General features: G+C 39.0%; 1 protein-coding gene across 7 annotated transcripts in view; it reads left to right on the forward strand.

The window, feature by feature from the left end:
• ARNT (aryl hydrocarbon receptor nuclear translocator) overlaps positions 1 to 14,382 on the forward strand; it is a 64,024-nt gene that overhangs the window by 30,565 nt on the left and 19,077 nt on the right. For 2 of the 7 annotated variants that reach the window (XM_082361557.1, XM_082361556.1), the window contains exons 4-8: positions 3,371 to 3,415; positions 6,447 to 6,491; positions 8,568 to 8,781; positions 12,501 to 12,714; positions 13,853 to 13,991. In XM_082361557.1, coding sequence (XP_082217683.1) covers positions 3,371 to 3,415; positions 6,447 to 6,491; positions 8,568 to 8,781; positions 12,501 to 12,714; positions 13,853 to 13,991 — 657 coding nt within the window. The remainder of the gene's footprint in view (positions 1 to 3,370; positions 3,416 to 6,446; positions 6,492 to 8,567; positions 8,782 to 12,500; positions 12,715 to 13,852; positions 13,992 to 14,382) is intronic. The other 5 variants (XM_082361559.1, XM_082361558.1, XM_082361562.1 and 2 more) reach the window with 3 other exon arrangements.

Genomic DNA, 14,382 nt, shown 5'->3' on the forward strand with positions numbered 1-14,382 from the left:
AATTGGAATTCTCCACTTTGGTCAATGAGTGAAAGTCTTATTTGCATTGTATCTGTAAATCAATATTAAATCTCCTTGGTGGATGAAAGCTGTAATTTATTACCTCTTTTCATCACTTTGTTCAAGTGTCATTTTTTTAAAAAATTTATTTATTTAATTTATTTATTTTTGGCTGCATTGGGTCTTCATTGCTGTGCGTGGGCTTTCTCTAGTTGCGGCGAGCGGGGGCTACTCTTCATTGTGGTGCACATGCTTCTCATTGCAGTGGCTTCTCTTGTTGCAGAGCACAGGCTATAGGCATGCGGGCTTCAGTAGTTGTGGCACATGGGATCTACTAACTAACTAACTACTGATAGTTGTGGCTCGTGGGCTCGAGAGTGCAGGCTCGGTAGTTGTGGCACACAGGTTTAGTTGCTCTGCGGCATGTGAGATCTTCCGGGACCAGGGCTCGAACCTGTGCCCCCTGTGTTGACAGGCAGATTCTTAACCACTGTGCAACCAGTGAAGTCCCAAGTGTCATTTTGTTATATTCTCCAGACAACATCTATAAAATAATTTTTAAGAATATGAAGGCTTTGAAATTCTAGGTATAATATCAGAGTTGCTAGTATCTAAAATAATGCTTCTCAAATTCAAACAAATGCATGTACAAATCTGCCAGGGGTTCTTGATAAGATAAAGATTATAATTCATTAGGTCTGTGGTAGTGCCCAAGATTCTGCATTCTAATAGATTACTAAGTGATGCTGCTGCTTCTGGTCCACTGACCACACTTTGAGTAGCAAATATCTGGAAGATTCATTCTTGAGATTCAAAATTAATATGAAAGGACTTCCGTGGTAGTGCAGTGGTTAAGAATCTGCCTGCCAATGCAGGGAACACTGGTTCAAGCCCTGGTCCGGGAAAATCCCACATGCCGCGGAGCAACTAAGCCTGTGCGCTGCAGCTACTGAGCCCACGTGCCACAACTACTGAAGCCTGCGTGCTTAGAGCCTGTGCTCCGCGACAAGAGAAGCCACTACAGTGAGAAACCCACACACTGCAATGAAAAGTAGCCCCTGCTAGCCGCAACTACAGAAAGCCTGTGCACAGCAACGAAGACCCAACGCAGCCAAAAGTAAATTGAAACAAACAAACAAACAAACAAAATTAATATGTAAATTATAGGTCTCTTTTTTTCAGCTTAGATCACTGTTTTCATTAAAAGTTTGTAGCATCTGATTTACAGTATATTTTGTGTCTTAGAAACCCTTTGTCCTTGAGCCCAAATTCCACCATACCTCCATGTTTGCCCGTCGTTCTACTTCTGCTTTCCAGTTATTTTCAAAAATTTTGAAAATTCTTGGGGTCAAATTAGTTGAGGATTTATAGCCTGCGAAGGAGCAGTATAAATTCTGGCTGTAATTTTTAAAAATTTATTTATTTATTTATTTATTTATGGCTGCGTGGGGTCTTTGTTGCTGCTCGCGGGCTTTTCTCTAGTTGCGGCGAGCGGGGGCTACTCTTCGTTGCAGTGCGTGGGCTTCTCATTGAGGTGGCTTCTCTTGTTGCGGAGCATGGGCTCTAGGCATGTGGGCTTCAGTAGTTGTGGCTTGCGGGCTCTAGAGCGCAGGCTCAGTAGTTGTGGGGCACGGGCTTAGTTGCTCTGCGGCATGTGGGATCTTCCCGGACCACAGCTCGAATCCGTGTCCCCTGCATTGGCAGGCGGATTCTCAACCACTGCGCCACCAGGGAAGCCCTGGCTGTAATTTAATAACTGGTTTAACTGCAAATTTTGTGAGTCTTACATATCTCCCAAAAGCTCTTTCTGCCCAAAGTTGATAGGTCTTTGCTATATCCTGTGACAGTGAGTGAGAAGAGGAAAATTTAGATCATCCAGAGAGTAGAGTAATGTTTTCAGAGTTAGGTTTTCCTCCTTCAACACATCCTCCTTTGCGGTTTCTGTAGTAGTAAACAAGATTTATCAGCTTATTAAATAGAAGTTGTTGAGATGAATGGATTGTGTTTCCTTAATCAAAGAGGTATAAAGTTCATTGTTTAAATCATAATTTAAGACTCTTAGAAACTTTTGCACATCAAAGGAAACAGAGTGAAAAGGTAACCCATGGAATGGAAGAACGTATTTGCCAGTCCTATATCTGTTAAGGGGTTAATTTCCATGATACTTGAAGAACTCCTGCAACTCAATAACAAAAAAACAACCTGATTAAAAAATGGGCAAAGGACTTTTAATAGACATTTCTCCAAAGAAGATATACAAATGGCCAAAAAGCATATGGAAAGATGCTCATGATCACTAATCAGAGAAATGTAAATCAAAACCACAATGAGTAGGCCATTAGGCTGGCCACCATCAAAAAACCTGGAAAATAACAAGTGTTGGTGAGGATATGGGGGAATTGGAACTCTTGTGTACTGTGGGTGGGAATGTAAAATGGTGCGGCCACTTTGGAAAACAGTATGGAGGTTCCTTGAAACATTAAAAACAGAATTATATGATCCAGCAGTGCCACTTCTGGTTATATATCCAAAAGAATTGAAAGCAGGATCTTGGAGAGATATTTGCACACTTATGTTCACTGCCCGATTTTTCACAGTAGCTCAGAGGTGGAAGCACCCCAAATATCCATTGACAAATGAATAGATAAAGAAATGTGGTATATACAGCTAGTGGAATATTATTCAGCCTTAAAAAAGAAGGAAATTCCATCACATAGTACAACATGGATGAACCTTGAGGACATTATACTAAATGAAATGAGCCAGTCACAAAAAGATAAATACTGTATGATTTCACTTATATGAGGATCTAAAGTAGCCGAAATCAGAGAGACAGAAAGTAGAATGGTGGTTGCCAGGAGCTGGGCGTGGGATGGAGGTGGGGAGAGTGGGAAGATGGTGTTCAGTAGCTATAGAATTTCAGTTTTTCAAGGTGAAAAAGTTCTAGAGATATTTTGTACAACAGTGTGAATATATTGTAGTTAGCACTACCAAATTGTACACTTAAAAATGGTTAAGATGGTAAATTTTGTGTTACACGTTTTTTGCCATAATTAATGAAAAACAAAAACAAAACAATCTCTAACCTCAGTGGTGTTGACAGGGTAGTCAGCTGTGCCCTCATGAGATCATCATCTTTTTTTGGAATGTCTGATAAGTAAGAGTAAAGGACACTTTAGAAACCAGACAAATAATAGTCATGGGTTTTTAAGTTCTGTGGGATGCTGTTATTAGCTCTATTGCTTTGTGATGCCTTTTCATTGGCTTTTTTTTGTTGAATATTTTTTATCCCTTTCTAGTTTTCCTTTCAGAGTGAAATAGATATAACAAGTGTAATGCCTTGGACTAAGCCCCTTTTTTTCTCCTTCAGGTGTGATGACGATCAGATGTCTAATGATAAGGAGCGGTTTGCCAGGTAATGTAGTAGAGCATCTTGGTCCTTGTCGTGGGACCAGGCGATTCAAAAATACTGAGTTTTAATTTTATCTCAATGAGAGTTAATTTCTCTATCCAGTCTGTTTCTTCTTCTGAAAGCTGGTGAAACTTAGTATTACACTTGTTGTTTACGTTCGGGTAACAGGGCTTCAGACTTACAGCTTCAAACTAATGGTATATTTTACACAGTGTTTTTATGTATGTGATAGATATCTATACAGTGTGCTTGCTGGGTGTCCACAGGGACACAAACAATATGAATTTCTTTGTTGCATTTATTATTAAGTGGATCTACAAAATCTGTATAGATAATGGTTTTATTCTTTTAAAAATAACAGCAAAGAAATGATTTATGTGAAGACTGGAGTTTTTATTGAAAAAAATATGTTTATCTGTCAAGAGGATGAAAAATACTTTGCTTTATTAAACAGATCCTTCTCAAGTCAAATATTGGTTTATTTTTAGAAAGTTTATTCTATATATTATTAAGTAGTAAATTATTTGTTTTTTAAAAATCGAGTTTGCAGCCATCTCAGAAAAGTGAATAATCCAAAATCCAGTGCTTAACTAATAAGCACTTACTATTTATTCATTGCTGATACTGCTGGTCTGGGGCCCATACATTGAGAAAAATTGATGTAGAGGGCTAAGAAATATCAGTCAGAGTAGTTTAAAACTACTCTGAAGCAGTGAGATGCCATCATAAGCTTTGAATGAGATGCTACTATATAAAATGCATATGGGATTTTTCTCTAGTAGCATTATATAGGACTGATTAAACAGAAGCACTGTAGTCAGGGAGGTAGATAGGAGGCTACTGAAATAATAAGACAGTGATAAAATCGTGAGGGCCTGGGCTAGAATGGTGGCAATGACAGTAGGAAAGGAGTGGATTTAAGAGGTTTTTGAAGAATTTGTTTATCGAAGTAGATACTTGTAAACATTTTAGGATGTGAACCATCTCTAAAATGAGAAGTTAATAATAGGGATCTGGGGAGTAGTTTTTCAAAAGCTGCATTAGAAAGTGAAGCCATCAAATAGTAGTGGTGGTACAGGTTCACAGTCTCTTGACTGAAATTCCTAAAAGCTATGAAAACATGAACTGAACTGTTTTAGCCTTCATTTGTCTTGCTTAATGTGAATATTTATACATTCATGTATTTCACTTGGAAATATTAGAGTGTAAGGGATTATGGATCTGTAGGGGTAGGAGTAGTAATAGGAATTTTAGATATTTAACTGTCAAACAAAAGAACTCATTTCTTTTTCTTTTCTTTTTTCTTTTTGGCCACACTGTGTGGCTTGTGGGATCTTAGTTTGCTGACCAGGGGTTGAACCCGTGCCCTCAGCAGTGAAAGTGCAGAGTCCTAACCACTGGACTGCCAGGGAATTCCCAGAACTCATTTCTTTTAAGATATGATTTGTTAAGCTAGTTCACCTCACATATCCTCCTTCGGAATTCAGTTAGAGGGTCTTCAGAAGCTTAAATGAATTTTCCCAACTTTTTGAAAAAATGATTTGTAGTTTGTTAAGGAATTATAACAACCCAGTGAACATGAAACTTCACTTAATATCACTGTTTTCTTTCTCTTCTGGTCAGTATGCATAAGTTTTCACATGGTTCTTATCATTACTATGTTATTTTTTGTCTCTCTCTCTCTTTTTTTTTTTCCTGCTGGCCATTTTTTAGAAACTTTCCCATATATTGATAAAGTCATTATACTTGTCATTTTTTTTTAAATTAATTAATTAATTAATTTATTTATTTTATTTATGGCTGTGTTGGGTCTTCGTTTCTGTGTGAGGGCTTTCTCTAGTTGTGGGAAGCGGGAGCCATTCTTCATCACGGTGTGCGGGCCTCTCACTATCGCGGCCTCTCTTGTTGCGGAGCACAGGCTCCAGACGCGCAGGCTCAGTAATTGTGGCTCACGGGCCTAGTTGCTCTGCGGCATGTGGGATCTTCCCAGACCAGGGCTCGAACCCGTGTCCCCTGCATTAGCAGGCAGATTCTCAACCACTGTGCCACCAGGGAAGCCCTATACTTGTCATTTTTAATAACTAGTCTTTCAGCCTGTTATGTCATACTTAGACTTTTTTTCTTACTCTATTTATTGTTAATCTCTTTATATTTATATATATATTTAAGATGGAATTGATTACTGATAAACTGGTCTACCAACACCTTATTTCTTCAGTTGCCACCAACCCTTATAGTATTTTAGTTATCCAGAGAAATTTAGTGATAATCTTTGTAGCCCACTCCAGGGAAGGGGGAGTTGGTACTAGGATCCGGCAATGTTATGGCTTTATTGCAGAGAAATGGGAAAGTGACTGAATAGAAATTTACTACTTTAGGATCAAATCATTGATAGGGGATATATCAGAAACTTAGCTCTTAGTTTTATTTATGTAATTTCTCCAGTGAAGCTGTTGGGCTATTTTGTCTGTGAGTGAATGTGTGCTGTATGTGTGTTATAGAAAGATTGTGATCACTTGTTTGACATTCTTATCATGATTTACTGTTTGATTTTTTTTCATTACAGAATAGCATATGTGGATATCATTTTCTTTTCAGATTGGGAGCAGTGTGTGAGAATGGTATTCCCTTGTTTGTTTATTGTTCAAACTGTATATCCTTGGTTTCTACAGAGAATGATTGGCTTTCTGTGCTCAGATTATGTTAATTTATAATGAATATTGGCCTTGCTTTTATGTTGACCTTTGTCCTGTAAGTTACTTTTTCTTAATCCTAACAGATGGCTTTGTAGAGTTACAGGCAAGGTTCTTGTCCATATTTCCATTTTCCCCTCTCTTCTCTGCATCTGTTCTATTTCTTTTCTTTCCTTCCCTTCCCTTTTTTTTCTGTCCCTTCCCTCTCTCCTTCCATTCCTCCCTCCCTTCCTTTCTTCCTTCCTCTCTCTTCCCTTCTTCCCTTCCTCCCTCTCTCCCTTCCTTCCTTCCTTCTTTCTTTTTATTTTACTTTTAGCTTAGTTCGTTAATTCTGTTTTTAGGTCGGATGATGAGCAGAGCTCTGCGGATAAGGAGAGACTCGCCAGGTAGGAGAACAGTGTCTTTTGGCATGATGAAGCAGATCATGCTGCTTTTTCTATCCTTTTTCTTATTCTGCTCTTTTCTTCCCCTTTCTCTTCGTGTTTTTCCTTGTCTGTGGCAAGAGAGGACAAGATTTTTAGAAGTTTGTGTGTAACAGGAACTTTGGCTTCCCCCATCAGAAAGTGGGTGGTTGAGGGAACTTTACTTAGGAATTTAAGAAATTGCTATTAGTTTTTATCGATTTCTCTTTTCATCTTTATCTTAGCACTAAGTGTCACAGAATAAAAAGCTTTCAGAAACCGTGCAGCTGTGCCAGTTGGTGCTTTAGCAGGGAAATACTCCTTTATCAGAAAACCAATAAATATATCTGTGTTTGCAATTAGTTCCCAGTCTTTAGGCCTCAGTATTTACTCCACACCTCTCTAGAAGGCTCACCCTTATTTTCCTATGTAGACTCACAGCCTAGATTACTTTGTCTCGGCAGTACTGGTGTTGCTTTGGTGCTTGAATCTTTTGTGTTTCCCAGAAAAGCTTAGCAGCCTAGATGTGGCTATTTAAAAGATCAGCCTTATGGATTTCAGTGTCAGAAATCTGTCAGATACTAGGAAAATGGGTGCTTTATGTTTGAGCGTAGAATTTTATGTTTCTCAGGCAAAGTAACTAAATGTGAATCTATGTTGTGAGACCTTTTCAGTAAAGGAGACTATGGAGTTCTCTTTGGAGACTGTTGTCGATAATGTAGAAATACTGTGGAAGAAATGTTGTGCCCAAATTTTCCTGTTTTTTGGTCTCTGTGATTTGGGATGACTCAGTAGGAGATAGATCACTAATACCAGTACCAGTTTTTATTACTTCCCCCCTCTTACCTACCATTTCCTCTTTCAGCTGGGCCACAAGCTCATTTTGCTGCCATTTCAATTTATGGCCTCCTACGAACTCTTTCACTCTTCATAAAACTGATTGGTGTGGTATGGTGGGAAGAACATTGCATTCATTGGGAATGAGGGCAGCCCTTAGAAGAGTCAATTAGCTGCTTGACCTTAGTTTGCTCTTATCATTAAAAAAGAGATTTATGTTAGATTTGTTGTGTTCTTTTTGTTTTGGCAGAGAACTTTTGTTCCTATAGAATCCTTAAGTAGTAATAGAAGTCAATAAAAAAGACAAAAGCAAAGCTGCTCAAGTAAAAACAGTAATGTAGCATGTTGTTTGGGTCTCTCCTTGAAGCAGTCCCATAGAAGACACTGAGGAACTATTAGGCTTTCCAGAAATCCAGTTTGAAAACTACTGGATTATTATTTTTAACGATGATATTCTGTTTGATTTTGAGGAAGTCATTATTGGAGATATGTTCTACTTACCCTGGTGAGATCCAGATTGTATGTTTTCCGGTCTTTAAACATCTTCCTGTCCACTTCCTCCTATTCTCCAGTTCACTTTGTCCCAAATTGGGCGCCCATGAGGGACCTCTAGTAGATGGTATCTTACAAATCTCATGAGCTCAGTGTACTGGCACCACATCCAGATAGAGAAGGTAGGGCTTTGTGCATTAGTGGGACAAGTAAAACTTCCAATTCTGCCGTCTAGTGTTGAGAATAAGACAGATGTTTAGAACAAACAGCATTTTATATACCAAGGGAATCTATACTATCAATTCTTGTATCAGCTGTTGAGCAACATAATTATGTTGGAAAAAATTGGTCATTTTATGTTTTCAGCCTTTAAAAAGTTGAATTGGTAGACATGAAATCAGCCAAGCTGCTTTCGACATTTTTTAAGACTGTCATTTCTTAAAACACATTTTGTGCTGAGGGAGTGGTAATTTACATAGGAAGTGAAGTTTCCAGGAGTTAGAATTGCTGGTATCTGCTTGTACCCTGTCTGCCTCATTAGTTTCTATTCCATACTTGCTCTGCATGAGAAGTTTGGCAAACCTTACTTTAACTTCTGAGACTTAAGCATCACTAAATCTAAATACCACATTTCTTCAGCAGCTCACTTGGTATTCATATCTCTCTCCCAGCTCCCAAATGGCCAGATGTGACCACCTGGATGGGGCTTCTCCTCTCTCTCTCTCCATGCAGGGAAAATCATAGTGAAATTGAACGGCGCCGACGGAACAAGATGACAGCCTACATAACAGAACTGTCAGACATGGTACCCACCTGTAGTGCCCTGGCTCGAAAACCAGACAAGCTAACCATCTTACGCATGGCGGTTTCTCACATGAAGTCCTTGCGAGGAACTGGCAACACATCCACTGATGGCACCTACAAGCCGTCTTTCCTCACTGATCAGGTCTCTGGGAAGCACAGCTGAGAGAGTCTAGAATCTTTTGAAGGTTTTGATCTTTTTGGGGTAGATGACCATAATCCTGAATAGCGCATTATACTGGGAGTCAGAGCAGAGCTGAGTCTGTAGTTACTTATTTATTTATTAATTTATTTATTTAATTTATTTTTCGACTGCTTTGGGTCTTCGTTGCTGCACGCAGGCTTTTTCTAGTTGCGGCGAGCAGGGACTACTCTTAGTTGTGGTGCTCAGGCTTCTCATTGCAGTGGCTTCTCTTGTTGTGGAGCATGGGCTCTAGGAGCGCGGGCTTCAGTAGTTGTGGCTCGCGGGCTCAGTAGTTGTGGTTTGCAGGCTCTAGAGAACAGGCTCAGTAGTTGTGGCACATGGGCTTAGTTGCTCCACAGCATATGGGATCTTCCCGGACTAGGGCTCAAACCCGTGTCCCCTGTATTGGCAGGCAGATTCTTAACCACTGTGCCACTAGGGAAGTCCCTGTAGATTCTTTAAAGCACAAGAATTCCACTCTGAAGGAAATATTCAGACCATGGGAAAGTGAGTTTTGATCCCTGACTATACCATTTATTAGCTTTGGAGCAGTGAGAAGTAGAGAAGAATTGTGAAAGCTATTTAGCAAAACTTATAGGTACTTTAGAACTGTACTCATGAAGAACAGTGGAATCGCAGGGAGAAGAGATGACTGTGTCCATGAACCAGTCCTTTTCCTTGGCTTTAGGGTTGTAGAAGATGGAAGGAATCTATTTTTTATTCTGGAAGCAGCTTCCAGTTTTAGTGATACAAGGAGTCTAATAGGAAGTTGTTGTTGCTTAGAAATGTGCTCTGTTACATTTGATGCACTATGAGAAAAATAGAGAAGGCAAAAACATTTCCAGCCTTTCAGGAACTCAGTCTGAATATGAATATGTGAGTGGTAGGATACACACATAAGTGAAAAATGATAGGAAATGGGTACGGAGAAGAAATGCCTTAAAAAAACTTATTAATAATTTATATAGGATTAGATATGTGTGTGTGTATATATATATATATACTAGAGGGATAGCTAAAGTGAATAGAATGGCCAGGCCTGAGTGAGAATAGTCAGCAAAAACTTCAAAGAGTAAGGAAGCCATGTTGTGTTTTATTAAAAATAACACTTGGTTATTGCAGAAAAATTTGTAAAATATAGGAAGTATAGGTAAGAAAAAATTGACCTATGATGCCGTGCTTTTATTCAGAGGATTAGAAGGAAAGAAAGAATATAATTTGGAAGAAAGCAATAAGAATTTTCCAAATAGGATGGTCTATATGAAAGTACATATAGCACAGATTTTATATATATGTACATTGAAATAGCTAATCAGTTTGTTCTAACAGAATACATACAGATACTGATTCAACAAACTCCAGTAATGCACATTTTGTAAGCTAACCAGCTGCTTTGTGCTATTAGAAATGTAAAGAATGGTAAGAGATAGTCACTGGTAGAAACAGACATGTAAGTAAATCAATCATAATATAAACACAGAATCAGTTTTGTATCAGAAGGAGGTACAATAATAAGTCCTGTAGAAGTGCAAATATGGAAAGCGAAGAATAGGGGAATAGTGTTGTAAATATTGGAAATAACTTGATCAAAAGCATAGTGAGAATAATCAGGTTATTCAAGGAAAATCAGGTAGTTTAGCATGCCTTGGGAGATGGTAATAGAAAAGTAGGCTGGGACCTGATGATGGAATATTTAGGTGTTATGTTAAATAATTTAGATTTTAATTTTTAGGCAATGGGGAGCTATAAAAAATGTGGTAGCATTTTAAGGATGGATTGGAGACAGTGAAAGCAGGAAGACCATTTGACTTGGCATGAGATGACTAGGACAGTGACATTGTATTTGAAAATAGAATTGATAAAACTGAGTTACCCCTGGAGTGTGAGAAAAAGGAGTTAGAGTTTTGAGGCCTGTATCCTGAGAGGAAGGGGATACTGTTAATCAAGAAAGGGAATGCTAGAAGAGCACAGAGGATTGTTTTCGAAGGGGGAAATGACAGGTTTTGAGATGTTGAAATTGAATTGCTGGTAAAATGTCTATTTGGAGATGCTTAATAGATTTTAGGCAAGTCTAGGCATATAGATTTGGGTATCATTTCTTAGTGGAAGAGTGGATATGATTTCTCAGGGAGAGAGTATGGAATAGAGAAGAGAACTTAAGATAGAACCTTGGAAATGCCTACACTTGAGACTTGAACAAAGGAAAGGGAATCTGAAACAGAGAAGGCACATTTGGAAAGGAAGTATAAGTTGGAGTGCAGTGTCATAGAAGCTAGGGAGAAATAAAATTTAAAGGATAAAATGAACAACACTATCAGATATGCAGTGAGATTGAGTAAAATGATATGGACTCAGGAAAGGGGACTTGAGTTGGCAGTTAGGAATACATTAGTAACCTGAAAAAACATGAATGTAGTGGTTTAGAGTGAAGATTGCAGTGGGTTTGAGAAATAAGTGAAAAGTAAGAGAGTAGAGCCAGTGAGTGTAACATTACTCTTAATTTAGGCTCGGCGCTGAAAGATGAATTGGGCAAAGTTGAGGGAAGTTTTGTATATAATTGAGAAAACTTGATCATGTTTAAGATCTGAGGGGAGGGACTTCCCTCGTGGCGCAGTGGTTAAGAATCCACCTGCCAGTGCAGAGGACACAGGTTTGAGCCCTCGTCCAGGAAGATCCCACATGCTGCGGAGCAACTAAGCCCGTGCGCCACAACTACTGAGTCTGCGCTTTAGAGCCCATGACCCACAATGACTGAAGCCCGTGCGCCAAGAGCCCGTGCTCCGCAACAAGAGAAGCCACCGCAATGAGAAGCCCGCGCACCACAACGAAGAGTAACCCCCGCTCGCCACAACTAGAGAAAGCCCGCGTACAGCAACGAAGGCCCAACGCAGCCAAAAATAAATAAATAAATAAATGTATTTTTTAAAAAAAAAGATCTGAGGGGAAAGAGAGAGAAAAACGCATATATTTGTAGAGCAAGATCCTAAAAAGAGACCAGAGAGAGTGAGATCAAGAACTCAATTATTTATTTATTTTAAAAATAATTTTTAAAAATTTATTTATTTATTTAATTTATTTATTTTTGGCTGTGTTGGGTCTTCATTGCTGTGTGCGGTCTTTCTCTAGTTGTGGAGAGTGGGGGCTACTCTTTGTTGCGGTGCGCGGGCTTCTCATTGCGGTGGCTTTTCTTGTGGCGGAGCATGGGCTCTAGGCACGCGGGCTTCAGTAGTTGTGGCGAGCGGGCTCTAGAGCGCAGGCTCAGTAGTTGTGGCACATGGGCTTCATTGCTCCGCAGCATGTGGGAACTTCCCGGACCAGGGCTTGAACCCGTGTCCCCTGCATTGGCAGGCGGACTCTTAACCACTGTGCCACCCGGGAAGCCCAAGAACTCAATTATTGTTAATGGTAAGCCTTTTTATTCCCTGTCTTGAGTTCTAAGGTAAAGAGGAGGAGATGGATAGTGACATAGACACATTGAGGAAATACCTATTGGAAAAAACTCTCTTGTCAGTGAAGGCAGTTACATTTAGGTTGCAAAGCCGTGCCTGTGGATTAGACAGAAGCGAGCAATTACTTATGGAGAGATACATATGGCCTGAAGTGTCTTACTTCTTTCCATGAATAATATTTGGTTTTTCAAAAGAGTTCAGAATTAACTTGTATTTCTCTTCCTTGGGCAGGAACTGAAACATTTGATCTTGGAGGCAGCAGATGGCTTTCTGTTTATTGTCTCATGTGAGACAGGCCGGGTGGTATATGTCTCTGACTCAGTGACCCCTGTTTTGAACCAGCCGCAGTCTGAATGGTTTGGTAGCACACTCTATGATCAGGTGCACCCAGATGATGTGGACAAACTTCGTGAGCAGCTTTCCACTTCGGAAAATGCCTTGACAGGTATGAGTTAATGTGGAAGGAAAATGAATGGCAAATTCTTTATTCTTTTTTTTTCTGAGATAGAAGAGGTGTTTTAACTCTTAAATTTTTTGATTGAATCTGGCAAAACTTTTAGAATTTTCTCCTTTAATGAATATAATCTGTTCTTTTTATCCATATGCAGGTAATATATTTTGTAGCTCATCTTTAGAAAATGTTTCATTAGTGACAATGCTCGTAAAAAGTTTACTTTGATCTTAATATTAGTGTAAATACACAGTAAAGGCCAAGCCTACAATAACCCCCACCCTCACCCCTCCAGCCATTCCAGAAGAATGAAATTATCCATGTTTCTGTCTCATTTGTATGGGTAAATACCTGGTATTTTTTCTACCCAGTTGTGCTTGGCTTTGGCTTGGTATTAGGTTCTATGATAGTAGATTTTTATTTTTAGAGGGGAATGATTATCAGTGTATAAGGTGTTTTTTTTGTATTTATACTATCTTTCTGTATTGTTTTTGCCCCCACCTCCATCCCCCATTTAATGTTATTCAGTCCTTTTGCCCTAAGGAAACAAGTCACATCTGCTCCTAAGTGATCTAGAAAAAATTTTAATGTGGAAGCAGATTAAAACTGGTAATTAAAATAAAATCCATTATGGTCATATTAATGTTGGTATTTAGCTTTCATTTATGTTTTTATGGATTTCATTTTTCTAGTTCTTCTTTTTCCCAAAAGTTCCCACTGGTTTCTATATAATAAAGGGAGGAACAATTTTAGCATGAGACAGATGGGTGTTTCTGTAGCATATAAAATTATTTGTTATTAAACCAGTGGCATTCACTGCATGCGTGTGTGTGCGCGTGCATACGCACATGCATGCGTGTTTATAAAAATAATCAGACCTAAGGATGTAGCCTTGCTCTTGCTTGCCAACTTTACCTACTTCTACTCCTGTCTTGCCTTGCAGAAAGTTATTTCCAGTGCTTTGAACTGAAGAGTAAGATTCACTGATGGGAATTGAGGTGTTTTAGGCTTGAAAAAAATCCATCTCCTACTTGGTTTATTCTCTTATAAGCAAGGAGATTGAAGAGCATGAATAGGCTACTTACTTTTCTTTGCCTGCAGTATCTCTCTCTCCCTCTTCCCCACACACAAGAATGTACTCCAGACTGTTCTTCACATCCTTCTTCAGGGCGTATCCTTGATTTGAAGACTGGAACAGTGAAAAAGGAAGGTCAACAGTCTTCCATGAGGATGTGTATGGGCTCAAGGAGATCTTTTATTTGCCGTATGAGGTGAGTGTCAGGATGAGGATTGTGATTTGCCATAGGAAGAATTAAGAGCTGAGGGTTTGATTTCTGGTCAGAGGAGTTAAACTTCTAAATCCAAGCTCCAGTTAGATTAAATTTAGCTCTCAAGACCCACGTGAGTTGTAACACAGAATAAAGTGTTAAGGAAACTAACATTCACTGAACTCCTCCTATGCCAAACATTATGATAGGTGCTTTATGTCTGTCATCTCATTTCCCACAACTGCCCAATAGGGTAGAATTCATGGTTACTATTTTGCTGATTTAAAAAAAAAAAAAAAAGACTCAAAGAAATTGACTTCCCAGGATTACACAGATAATGTTTGATACAGGATTTTATTTTAATCCATAGTAGTCGGATGCCAGTACCTATTTT

Source organism: Balaenoptera borealis (genome assembly GCF_965194805.1).
Source record: "Balaenoptera borealis genome assembly, chromosome: 1".
Lineage (NCBI taxonomy): Eukaryota > Metazoa > Chordata > Mammalia > Artiodactyla > Balaenopteridae > Balaenoptera > Balaenoptera borealis.